Source organism: Rhincodon typus, chromosome 21, assembly GCF_021869965.1.
Source record: "Rhincodon typus isolate 14 chromosome 21, sRhiTyp1.1, whole genome shotgun sequence".
Taxonomy (NCBI): Eukaryota; Metazoa; Chordata; class Chondrichthyes; order Orectolobiformes; family Rhincodontidae; genus Rhincodon; species Rhincodon typus.
The window spans coordinates 43,284,043-43,297,990 of record NC_063352.1 but is presented as its reverse complement, the minus strand read 5'-3'; the positions used below and the strand labels follow the sequence as shown (position 1 = coordinate 43,297,990).

General features: G+C 42.6%; 1 protein-coding gene across 1 annotated transcript in view; it reads left to right on the top strand.

Moving 5' to 3' along the window:
• LOC109913922 (heparan sulfate glucosamine 3-O-sulfotransferase 3A1-like) overlaps positions 1-13,595 on the top strand; it is a 209,828-nt gene extending 196,233 nt beyond the window's left edge. The window contains exon 2 of the mRNA XM_048609255.1: positions 10,585-13,595. Coding sequence (XP_048465212.1) covers positions 10,585-11,203 — 619 coding nt within the window. The 3' untranslated portion in view covers positions 11,204-13,595. The remainder of the gene's footprint in view (positions 1-10,584) is intronic.
• Positions 13,596-13,948: the final 353 nt, after the last annotated feature.

Genomic DNA, 13,948 nt, shown 5'->3' with positions numbered 1-13,948 from the left:
AAATAAGGGAAGAAGAACTTGAATGCTCCTTCTGGCAACTTGTCAAGTGGCTTTGGGTAGACACTGAGGTATGGTCCCATCCATTCACTTGGCCAAACATTTATGCATAAGAAAATTAGCACGGATAGCAATGACTTGAGTGAACATTTTGTGAGCATTTCTTAGATTTCAACAAGATTTCTGACACTGACCCACTCCCAGTCATGCAACTCATCTGCAAGCTAAGAAACGCTTGGAAATGGGAGCCATGCACATGATATGGTCTGACTAACTGTGCATGGTGTGGCAAGGGGCAGATCAACTACAGGGATCAGTGATTCAAGCCGTTGGCACTTTCTAAAGTAGTTTGAAGATCAGTTTAGAAATAGACAGTCTAAATTGGGTGTGGGAGCAGGAGTGTGCATGGAATGGATTCCGATGTGTATGTACAGGTTAAACAAAGTACAAATGATTTGTACTGCATCTTCACAATTTCTAAAACCTGCAAAGCAGTATCCAATAAGAACTTTAGACTCTGTTGTCAGGAATTGCAGCTGCCATTCTGTGCACAGCAAGATCCCAGATACAGCAATCAGATAAACTGTAAAGAGCAAGCAGATAATTTGTAATTTATGTTGTGAAATAAGATTGGCCACAGTGAACCCTTGTTGTTCAAATAGTGCCATTGCAAAGGACAAATGGGATCTCTTTTTGTTGCCTCCTCCAACAGGCAGCTGTTCCAACACTCAGGTGATAGCCAAGATTACGATGTGTTCATGTTTTTAAAGTTAGGGCCATCCCTCTGACTCAATGAGAGAGCTGTAGTGAACTGACACTGACGCTTTGAATATTTTGAGTTGAGAGTCTGATCTGCATAAAAATGGTATGTAAACCATAGACCAATGCAATGTAATGAGCAGGGAAAACCGAAGCAAACAGTGATCATAAAATAATCTCGGCAAAACATTCAGGAAAGGTATTATTTGCGGACCGTTTACCAATACAAAAGAGCATCAGTCTGGTAAAGAAAGCTAAACAGGGGTTCTTGGTTTGTGTAACTGGAGAATAGAGTGCAAATTTCAGAACGTGATGACATGTACTTAGCACTGGTGTGGCATAAACTGTGTGCAATTTGTTATATAAGGTGTGATCCTAAAAGGTTAGTGTTTGTTTCCTACTGATGCCGCACACAATCTGGATGGAGTCATGGAGTTCTATTCAAGCTTTTGGAGGGAGCCGATGCATATCTACTGTCTCCCTGAGGTTTTACTAATTATGCCTAACTATGCATTGTAGTACTTGTTGCTATGATATAATAAGCTTCCTTGTTATCTAAGAGCAATGTCTCTTGTGTAGCTACTCTATAGCTACAGTGTATCCTCTGCCACTAATCATTGCATAGACCCAAGACAAAGTAAAGATAAGGCACGGTGGCACAGTGGTTAGCACTGCTGCTTCACAGCGCCAGGGACCTGGGTTCAATTCCACCCTTGGGTGACTGTCTGTGCGGAGTTTGCACATTCTCCCCATGTCTGCGTGGGTTTCCTCCAGGTGCTCCGATTTCCTCCCACAGTCCACAGATGTGCAGGTTAGGTGGATTGGCTAAACTAAATTGCCTGTAGTGTTCAGGGGTCTGTAGATTAGGTGGGTTATAGGGGGATGGGTCTGGGTGGGATGCTGCAAGGGTCGGTGTGGATTTGTTGGGCTGAAGGGCCTGTTTCCACATTGTAGGGATTCTATGATTCATAAAGGATGATTGGTGGTAGTGAGTTATCGCAAACAACCCTTACCCAATACCACACACTGGTAAAGATAGCAGATGCCACAAGGAACCAGGAGTGGCCATATGGGAAAATACCGCATAGATCTGGTCACCACACCATAGCAAAGTTTTATATAGAAGCAGGAGTAGGACATTTCGTCCTTCAAGTCTTCTCTGCTGTTCAGTGTGACCATGGCTGATCGACTGTCTCCACGCCATACTCCCACTTTCTCCCCATATCACTCGCTGAGGAGATTACTGAGGCAGTGCGGAAAAGGAACAGCTAAGCAAACATTTCATTAAAGGAGATTGAATCATAAGGAGAGGTTTAAGAGTGTCAGATTGTCTAGGTAAGCAGGGTAGACTGGAGAGATATCATTCAAGATACTGCACTGCTGACATACATCTAATGCTAATACGTATCATAGCGTTTGTGCAAACTCTGTGAGGCTTAAGACCATAAGAAATAGGAACAGGAGTAGGCCAAGCAACCCCTTGAGCCTGATCTGCCATTCAATAGGACCATGTCTGATCTGACTCTCCTTGCATCAACTCTCCTGGCTTTTCCCCCAAACCTTGACTTCCCTCCTGGTCAAGAATCTTAGCCTTGTAGCGATTATGGGCAGAGGATACACTGTCACTGTAGAGTGACTACACAAGACACATTATTCGTAGATCAAAAAGTGTCTTATTGTGCGATAGTAGTAAGTATAACAAAGAGATCAAGCTTAGCAGTGTGAAGGTGTACAGAGACTCGACACAGTGAATGTGTGGAGTGGCCAGTGCTGGGAAGCAAATAGTGTGGAATAATTGGAATAAAAAGAGGGTAAGATTCTGAAGACTGTTAGATTTGGGAATCAGGCTGCTGGGTTATAGGTTGAGCTCTGAAATGTGAGGTTATTAAATATGAGCTCATTGAGAGAATTCAAGTCGTATACCAGCTCACCCTTAACGAGACACAGGAAGGTCGATTCCCAGTAGCGGAACAAAAACTGAGGCTGCATATTGTAAAAGACAAGTTTTTTAAAGAATGACTTCACTTTCCAATTCATGCGCAATAAGTAGATAAAATACTGTTCCTAACTATAACAGAAAACATTTCTGAATGTGATGTATTGGAAGTATAGTACTGAAACGGAATATAAAATGCCTCCGGGAGATGGAGTTATCCATTAACCTTTATTTTTTATGGGCCAGCATGATGACATTAAGCAGGATTTATAGAGACAGTCCAAATGAAATCTTCCCGGCTAAAAATTTCCAGAGTTCACGCTCCTTCTTGTATCTGATGCCGTCAGCAAAGTAACTGATTGTGACAATTCTGTGACTTACCAACCTAAACCACAATATGGAAGTACAGAGCAAAGATTTGTGAAGCATTAGGCCAGGGAGAGTTGGTATTCTGTGAGGAGAGCTGTATGGGCGAGAGGATGGAAGGAGGTGTTCGCATATTGCAGAAGAAAAATGAACTACAAGTGAATGTATCCATCTAATGATTTTCTGACTGAAAAATGTAATATGTAGCCCACAGAATCATGTACTACTCAATAACTGTGATGACTTGCCTTGCTGTTTCCATACCTTCTCACTGGAAATTAATTGGGATCCATAAATATTTGAGATGAGGTTATTTTTCAATGGAAATTAAGTATGGGGCACTCCTGTTAATATCACCTTCGCAAGCGACAGTAAGAATTTTTTTCCCCTTTAGTCATTAACCAGATGAGGGCATCGCTGGCTAGGCAGCATTTATTACCCATCCCTAATTGCCCAGAGTCAACCACATTGCTGTGGGTCTGGAGTCACATGTAGGCCAGACCAGGTAAGGATGGCAGTTTCCTTCCCTAAAGGACATTTAGTGAACCAGATGGGTTTTTCCCAACGATCGACAATGGATTCAAGATCATCATTAGACTCTTAATTCCAGATGTTTTATTGAATTCAAATTCCACCATCTGCTAAGGCGGGATGTGAACCCAGGTCCCCAGAATGTTACCTGGGTCTCTGGATTAACAGATAATACCACTAGGCCATTGCCTCCACCTGAATGAAGAATGAATGTCTACTGGCAAGAGTTTCACTCCAGTGTCGCTTTCTTTGGAGTGACCTTTGCATTAAGCCACCTTGCAATGCATCCGTGTGAAATAAAGCAGTCAGTTTTCTTGACAAGTGCGGGTGTAATTTTGAGGATATTTTGTGCCTGCTTAGGGGAAGCTTTGAATCCTTGTAGACTGACTAGGCTGCCAGGAAAATGCTGCTGGTGGTGTACTCGCACTAAAGGAGAGAGCAGTGGCTGAGATGGATGATATCAAAGTGAATTGGATCTGCGGAGAAGTGCGCCTGAAGAAAAATTGAAAATAATCAGGAAGTAACAATAAAAGAAATTGAATCCAGTTACAGTGTTGGTTGTGTTCTGAGAGTACTCTAGATGGAGCAGTCAGTGTAGGTTGGTTCCGTTCCCTGATAGAATGATTCAAAAACGCTTCAATTCTTTCTTCTGCTAAAGGTCAGGAAACAGTCCCATGGTTTGTTGCAATCATCCCACACCTCAGCAAAGTGGATATTCAGTGCATTTAGGCATTGAATATTAACAAGTAAACTGTATTAGATCTGTCTCCACCCGATATCCACGCACATTGTCCAGCAGGAGAGAGAAACCTGGCTGATTCTCATCTTCACAGCCTGAGGAAAGAGACCAATTATCCTGCTCCCCCTGTTTTCCCCAGTATTGCCGTCTCAGTGGGGAGTATACCTCAAGGCGTTGCTGGCCTCTGGTTCATGAAGGTATCAAATGTGCATTGAAATCTTTTACATTTTTAAACATGGCCAGCGTTCAAGATCTGCGATTTTTGTTTTTAGCAGGTTGGCAAAAGACGTAACTCAATGCTTCGATTCAACCGAGTACAATGAACATTTTGTCTGTCAAAAATGGCTGTCAGTCTGTCACATTCTTCTACCTGTTTGGGTTATGTCAGCATGGGGGGACTAATATCCCAAATGCTGTTGAAATTTCTGAGTGGCACTGGCTAAACCAGGCATGATCTGCTGAGATGGTCGTCCTGAGAATAAGTAACATTGTAAATGGAAATTAATCTGAAGCCAGGTCTTGGAGGTTTCAGCTGATGGGGCCGTGACTGTTTCCTTTGGCAGCTTGTCCCTTCGTGGGATTGACCTTGGGAAGATTGTCCTTGTTGATACTTCGTCATGGAAACAAATGGTCTTTAGTAGTTTGTGTGGATGGCTTCCTCGTGTTTTGTCATTGTTGGCGGGCGCTAGATGCTTGTGTCTGTCCAGTCCCACCGGTCCATTCCACATTTTCCAGAACATGTTAGAAATGGTGCAGGAAATCTTGTTCCATCCTAAAGACCATGGAACATTGGGGACAATTAGAATCTTCCGCCCTGGTATGTGGATAATGTGACCTGACTTTGTGAGGGTTGGTCATCAACTTACTTGCCACCCCATCTTTATTTGTTACATTAGAATTAGAATTAGCTTTATTGTTACACGTACTCAAATGAAACGTTTATAAGTTGCCACTTAGGTACAAAGGTACCTAGGTATAATCCTTAGTTACAGAATAGAGAAATGAAGAAAAAAAAGTTACAATGCAGCTATACATAGTATAACCATAGGTCAGAAAAACAAGAAGCAAAGTTAAAAAGACAAACATCACAGTGTTTCTCCAAAGGCCCTCCACAGCAGACCAGCACAGTGGGCCCCTCCACGTGGTCAGACCTCTGGCTGTTGTTACAATCTGCACTGGGCCGCTGTCCCTGCTGTGGACTGCTGGTCACTGGTGTTCCCGGTTCACATTTCCAGCAGGAGATTCGGATCACGGCTCCCATAGAAATGCAGTTTCTCCCTGAAATACACTTTCACAGCTCCTGACCAGCTCCCGCCTACATCATGAAAATGACAACTTGGCCTTTGGAAAATCTTAAGCGTCTGTGGTAAACACCAGTCCATGCTATTCCACCACCCTGGTGAGGAAGTAACTTAATGTCAATGGTTAATAAAAAGCTGATGTCAGTATTAACCACTTCATTACTTCAAATTAAAAGGTAATTTTCCACTAACACATGAGCACTGTGCCAAAAAGATAAAAACTTTCGCTTTTGAAATCTACAATTCTAAGACCCCCTGGAAGAAAAGTGTGTGTGTGTGTGTGTGTGTGTTGGTGAATTCCGATTGAATGGGATGCTGCTGGGATTCCTGATTCAGTTGGAGGGAGTGACTAGAGTCAGGGGAATGGAAATGATTAGGTGTCTTGAAACATTGTGCCAGATAGGAAGCGACTTAAATTCTATATCTGTCCCAGAAAATGTCAGCAATCGCTGTGTGCAAGCAATGACACTTTGAAGTAGGGATTCATATGCCTTTTTCACGTTGGAATACCAAAACGCATTCTGACAGAATATGGAGTGCTCAGCTTCTCCAAGCTGCTGAATTCCTAACTGCACTCAAATCCACAAGGGTAGGTCCTCCTGAAGAGGAGGGAAGATCGGAAGGGTGAGGCTTCATGACACCTCTCTTCAGTGGTTTGAAGATTTCATGGTGTCTACTCACCAGGTCATTAAAAAGTATACTCGGGATCAGCAAACAAGAACTTGCTAAGTTCTTATTTTTTGGAGGTTTCTTGATAGGTCCCGATAGAGAGGGTGGGATAGAAGGTATTGGAACACAGGGCCCATTCATTCCACAACTCCCTCGTCAGCTCTACACTCCCCACCAGTTTCTCTGCCACACCCGGTACCTTTCCCTGCAACCCAAAGTGGTGCAACACCTGCCCCTACACCTTCCCTCTCACCTCTGTCCAAGACCCCAAACAATCCTTCCAGATCTGGCAGAGATTCACCTAAACTTCATCCAACCTGATCTATTGTATCCATTGCTTCCGATGTGGTCTCCTGTATATCGGGGAGACCAAATGCAGACTCGGGGACCAGCTCTGCACGCAACAACCAACCCAACCTTCCAGTTGCCATCCACTTTAATTCTCCCTCCCACTCCCTGGCGACATGTCCATCCTTGGCCACCTCCACTGTCAGAGTGAAGCCAAATGTAAACTGGAGGAATGACACCTGATATTTCGCCTCAGGATCTTACAGCCCAATGGCCTCAATTTTGACTTCACCAGCTTCAAAATCCCTCCAGCCCCAGCCTTATCCCATGTCCAGCCCTCCCCATTCCTCCTCCGTGCCTCCCTGACCTGACCCAACCTGTCTATCTTCCTACTCTCCCAACCGCTCCACCCTTCCCACTGACCAATTACTATAACTCCCTACCTGCATTCACCTATCACCATCCCACCTAACCTTTCCTCAGCACCAGCCACCACCACCACTTCCCACCACCACCCCCCCCCCCCGCCCCCGGGCTCCCCTCCTCAGTCCTGACGAAGAGTTTTGGTCCAAACTGTTGACTTTCCTGCTCCTCGGATGCTGACTCACCTGCTGTGCTTTTCCAGTTTCCCATCTATTGGGTCTTTAATGATGTTAGCTACCTTTCCGCGGCTGCAAGAAGTGTAGATGGAGCCAATGGATGGGAGGTTGGCTTCCACTTTGGACTGGGCTGTGTTTACAACTTTCTGCTGTTCTTTACGGTCCTGACAGATAAAATGCTTTCTATGGTGCATCTGTAAAAGTAGGTGAGGGTTCTTATGGACATGCCGAATTTCCTTAGCCTCCTGAGGAAGAAGAGGCATTATTGTGTCTCCACAGATGCTGGTAACCTGTCACTAAGTCACCCTTTACTTACATGTTGCCCAATATGACACTGACCCAGTTATCTCAGTGCCGACTCCTAGAGTGAACAGAGCCCCTGACACTCCTGTTCATATCTGTCAACCAGGACTCCCTGATTGGACCAGATGAACGGCCCCAATCAGAGAACTCATATTCTGAAATCCAAGTGGCAGACCTCATTTCAATCTACAACAAGGTTGTTACAGCAGAGCTGTCAGGACGTTTCCATTGGCTTGTGGGCTGGGTGGGAGACCTTTAAGACAGAGGTGAAGTGGAATTTCTCCAGAGGGTGGTGAATTTTTGGGGTGAAGAATTCCCAAGGGCTGTGGAGTCTCAGTCAATTAAGGTATTTTAGACCGAGATCATTGGTTTTTAAATATTGAAGTCCCAAAAGGACATGGAGCCGGTGCAGGAAAATGGCATTGTGGTAGAAGGTCAGCCATGATGGAGTAGGATGGCCGAGCAGGCTTGAAGGGCTGAATGGTCTACTGTAGCTCCTATTCTTGTGTATTCAGGTACGAGCTACGTCTGGCAGGTATTGACAAGGTAGCAACATGAAATTTGGATTCTGTCTGCTTCAGAAAGCAAGCATTAATTGTGATTACAGCTCCTTTTCTTGTTTTTGGGCCTAATCCAAGTTTTCTCCCTATAATGATCGTGCTGTTAATGTTAATAAAACTTCCAACAGAGATTGGACTCGAACAAGTCAGACACACAGACATTTCTGAGCATTATGGAAATCATGAATGTGAGCTAATTGACTGCTAAAGTGTTTTTAAATTGATTTCTGGGATTTCTTACAGCTAAGACTATTGATTAAAAAATAGAGAAAATACTTTTTGAGGTGGAGCGCTTTGGAAACGTTGTCATTTGTGTGTTAACACTGACCCAGTGATGAAACTATTATCCAGAAGGTTCAGGTCCCACTTCAGAGTTTGTGTATCCCATTAGGCGGGCAGTGCAGTGCAGTACTGAGGAAGTGCTGCACTGTCAGAGATGCTGTCTTTCAGATGAGACCAAGTTAAACCAAGTCTGCTTCCTGGAATGAATGCAGATAATCCCTGCTAATTGAAGAGCAGGATGGTTTTGCTGTTCAATTCTGATCCCTTAATTAATGTTTTTAAAGCAGATTATCTGTGCAATTACCCCATGCTATTTGTGTGAATTTGTTGCTGCATTGCCTTGTGTTGCAACAGTGACTAAACTTCTAAGTACTTGGCTGAATGTGAAGGAAGCTATATAAATCTATGTTCTTTCCCTTTTGGGACCTGTGATGGTCTCCAGTATGTGTAGATGAGATAATAAACTGTGCTCTGTCAAACTCACACTCTCTCTGTCTCTCTCACGCACTCTCTCTCTCTCTTAAACACGCACTCACATACATGCACACTCTCTTTCTCTTCCACACACACTTCTCTCACTCTTGGCACAGTGGCTCAGTGGTTAGCACTGCTGCCTCACAACGCCAGGGGCCTGGATTTGATTTCAGCCTCGGACGACTGTCTGTGTGGAGTTTGTACGTTCTCCCCGTGTCTGCATGGGTTTCCTCCGGGTGCTCCGGTTTCCTCCCTCAGTCCAAAGATGTGCAGGTTAGGTGGATTGGCAGTGCTAAATTGCCCGTAGTGTCCAGGGATATGCAGGCTAGGTTGGTTAACCATGAAAAATGCAGGATTATAGGGTTGAGGAAGGGGATTGGGTCTGGTTGGGATGCTCTGCGGAGGTGTTGAAATGGATTTGATGGGCCAAATGGCCCTGTTTCCACACTGTAAGAATCCTATGATTCTCTCTGTTGCACTGCCTCTATGTTGAGGCTGCTCTGAATTGTGCTCAGATGTTCTCACTCCAGTTCCCACAGTATTTTGTGAAAATTTGACTCGAAATATATACAGATAGGAGCATGTCACTCCGAGCACACAAAGATTGGAAATGCAAGTCAAATCCACAGCACACATTTTGCGCAGGATGAAGAAGTTTGTCCTTTCCTTTATTTTAACCTGATGTAGCTGGCCCCCAGGCTTGTTTTGTCATCGGATCACAGACATACCAGAAAATAGTTTGATGCTGTATGTGTTTTTCCTAAGCAGAGCAATAGCTTTTAGAAGTAAGGGATCTTCAGATAAATGCAAGGTTGTAAATGAGTGAATTGGACTTTGCCAGTGTATAGTTACCATTGTTATGGACCAGAGTAGACCCCTCAAAATATATTAAAAAGGTAGCCTAGACCCTAACTTTTTCTTATTTTAAAGGCAAATGTAAGGTGCTGTAGATGCAATAAGAACAGTCAACCTACTCAGCGTTAAGCAAAACACAATTTATTTAAATACTATAGTTAAAACTTTAACCAAAGAAAGAGGAATTTAGCGTAACTATTGGAAGACTTAACAGAATAATCAATTCAGTAACTATTACTAATTAACTGTCCCAATACAGTAACACCGCGTAAGCACACCCTTGGCAAAAGGCAAATTCAGAAAACAGATTGTCTCACATGCAGTTCTCCAACCCAGGAGGAAAGAACATCAAAAGACAATTCTGAGAGAGAGAGAACTCCAGCTCTCAGATGTAGCAAAGAGAGATGTGGCAGCTTTTCACAATCCCAGGGGCTTCTGCTGAAAGCTAAAGTAAAGCTCTTGGTTCTGTGAGAGCTTGAGCACACTCATTCAGGCTGCTTCTATTGTTTCACCTTTTTATAAAAAAACATACTGCAAGGCTCACAAGCTGTTTACTCTCTTACATACAGCTCCTCACCTCTTGTTCAATCTCTCTTTTTTTAAAAAAAATCAGGACAAAATAACCTCTTAAAGCCCCTGTATTGTCACACCATCTCCATCCTGTGTTTAGTATTGAGCAGTGTAATTATCAGAATTAAATGGAGGAGTCCAAATTGGTGGTAGATCTTCCCAGCAGCAGGAGTGCGAGGGTACGAGAGCCTAAGGGAGAGAAAACACAATACCAAGATTGTAAATTGGTTTTTAAATCTCCCATTTTCTAGTCATTTCTCAGAATCACCAGGTACTGTTGCAAACTCAATGTGACACATTGCACTGTGCTTTGGGCATTGCTTAATTGTAATTAGTTTCTTTTTTTGTTCCACAGAAATCTAATGCCTCGCACTCTGGAAGGCCAGATCACCATGGAGAAGACCCCAAGCTATTTTGTCACTAAGGAAGCCCCGAAGCGCATCTTTTCTATGTCGAAAGAGACCAAACTGATTGTAGTGGTCAGGAACCCTGTGACCAGAGCTATTTCGGACTACACACAAACGCTGTCCAAGAACCCGGGAGTCCCCAGCTTTCAAATGCTGACATTCAAAAACATGAGCACGGGCCTCATTGACACGTCGTGGAGTGCTATCCGCATTGGGATCTATGCCAAGCATCTGGAGAACTGGCTTCAGTACTTCCCCCTGTCCAAAATTCTCTTTGTAAGTGGGGAGAGGCTCGTGACCGATCCAGCTGGTGAGATGGGCCGCGTGCAGGACTTTTTGGGCCTTAAGAGAGTCATTACTGACAAACACTTCTATTTTAACGAAACCAAGGGCTTTCCTTGCCTGAAAAAGCCGGAGGGTAGCAGTCGGCCCCGTTGCCTCGGCAAATCAAAGGGAAGGACTCATCCCAAAATCGACATGGACGTTGTTCTTCGGCTCAAAGACTTCTACAGGCCATTTAATCTGAAGTTCTACCAGATGACAGGCCATAACTTTGGCTGGGAGTAAGTCACCACTTCTCAAGCCCAACAATTAACTGACTTCCAAAGCAACCAACTTTGTTGATTTTTAACTTGTCGCTGAGTGCAGAATTTGCCGTAAAATCCAATCAGTTTGCCTTTTTTTTTCGAGAGCATGCATTGAATCTTTCGGACAAAGCCCTCATGCCGGATGTTTTAAAAAGAAGGATACAAAAATGGCAAATACAAACGAAGGAAATCTCTTAGGAGTTAAAAGAAAAACCTGTAACTGCTCTCTGATTCCTGGAAGGTATTGAAAACTACCTGAAAGACCTTTATCACTCCAGAAATGTCTGACACGAAGAGTAGTTGTCAGTGATTGTGACATTCAGAAAAAAACAGTAATGCTAGGCCTTTTCTAAAACAAACATTTCTGAAACCTCTATTTGCAGTCATGGTATTGTCCAAGGCAAGTGGCATTTATTATGAAGCATGTTGAATTAAATACTAGCCCTACCAAACAAACACTCTTGAAGGTGTAGAGATCTGACCCTGAATTAGAGCACTGATTTACCATAATCAAAGACTAAAATGTAAAAAGTACATATCTCCTGGATTCACCATTTGCTCGGTGCTTTAGTAACTTTCTATCTATTTTTTGTTTCAATTTACGAGCTATCTACCTAATTAGTAGTGATTTTCTTTTTCTCTCCTGTTTCAATCTGTTTGATGTTAAACATGTTTTGCATTCATGGTATTTTCCATTATGAGATCCTGGCAAAAGAGACTATGTTTAACATTACAGCAGACAATAAAAACATGTACACAGAATATGGATCATGCCCCTCTCTAGAACAAATCCACTGTTCAGGGTTGGACTGCCCAGACCCATTTATTAGCCAACTATCCACTGGGATAGCATCAATTGCAATTGTCTGGGATGGTTAGAGGTGGTATTTGAAATCCAAATTGACTGTAATTGTGCAATCTTAGATTTCTAGGGGGAGAGGAATCACATCTGATTTAAACTGACCCAATTTTAGTCACTACATTTGCAGCTAACCTGTATATCTTATTCTTAAATTCTCCTGACTATAGAATATTAAAGAGAAAATCACATCATTTTACATTTTGCACTTGGCGTTTCACATAGAGTCATACATCTGACCACACTGATTGAAAGCTCATTGCTACAGATTGGCAAGCATTTAGAGATAGTCCATTGATGTCTGTTTGTTAGACTAGAGAAAGGCAATTGCACGCCATCAAATGTACTGGAAAAAGTGAATAGAGGTTTGAACACATTAATCCGAATTTAATTTGGTTTCCTGTGACCCGAGCAAGTACCAGAGTCAAATTCAAAGTCCAATGCTTAATCCAGCACTTCAGACAAGAGAACAGGCTGGGACTCTGAAAGGCTAGCAGCTTAATTTTACTGCTTGCTACTGAGTAAAATCGCAGTGAGATTACTCAAATACATGTTCCATATTATGATAAAGGTTTTTTTTTCACAAGTATAGATTTGTACAGTATCTCTATTTATTCAAACATGGGGAAGTGGCTTCAACCTAATCTCCTCCTCTCCATAAAGGTACAGAAAAGAATGCTCCATTAATTTGAATATTGTTGCCCTCTGTAGACTGAGTCCAATTTAGTCCAGCGCTGAAACCCATTGCAGTTACAGAAATTCCCCAAGAAGAGCAATTTCACTGAAATACAAGCTCGTCTTTCCTGACAGTTCTTCCTTGCTGTTTAGCAAACCTTCCCTGCTTTCTGAAAGAATACAAAGCAGAGATGGACAGTGGGTATGCCACTAGAGGTCCAGGTTACCAATCTGCAGCAGGTTTAATCTCTCTTAAATGTTCTGTCTTCACATTTTCATCTCGATCAGGTGTGAATAAAAGGCTACTTCGTGGTATTAAGTTTTCTCATCTTCAAAAACAAATGCAGCCATTTGAAGATGGTTAACAAGTACCTTCCTTGTCACTAGCAGGTTAGCAACCCACACGATCTGGCCTCATGAACAATAACTTTGCCCCTCAATGCTACAGTCGCTATAACTACTTCGAGAAACGCATTTTATGGTTGAAACCTTTCACATGTTTCATCATGTCACAAGCTAATGGACAAAAGATACCAAACCTAAAAATGCTGGCTTTCCTTTGTTGGTTTTATACTTTAAACTGTTAATTGATATTGATACAGTTTACTATTGTATTCATAATGTATGGTTAAGAGTAACTAATATAATTTTGTTCACCTAAAGTCCCTGTATGTTTTGCAACAAGCTTACTACTTACATTTTTGTGGATTTTCATTATTTTAGTACAGTTTACTTAACACTGAGCCTGTATATATAGTAATTATTTCTGTTGGGCAGATAATTGAGGCTCTCGAGTCATTACTCACCATGATGTATAAGAAGTTATTATAAGTAATATTTTCCCATTGTTATATATGGACTGAAGAAACTATTCTTGTCTTTATAAATAAAGCGTATTTTCTATCGTTTGGTTTCTAAAGTGATAATTCCTTAAATTACCAGCCAGCGCTAACACAGCACAGTGTCTGATTTTCAATGTCATTCTGCAATTGGATAACATTTTCTGGATAATGTGAATGTATGACAAATTATGCTGACAATCAGGTTTTGGTCACTTGGGTTCACAATGATGGGTGCTGGCATGTACAGGAAGCTTCATATGTTAATACACACGGCCCTGTTCACTGTAGACAGAGTGAACATGTACACGCACTGTCTCATTCAACTCAACCAAATAGGTGACAGCGAGTC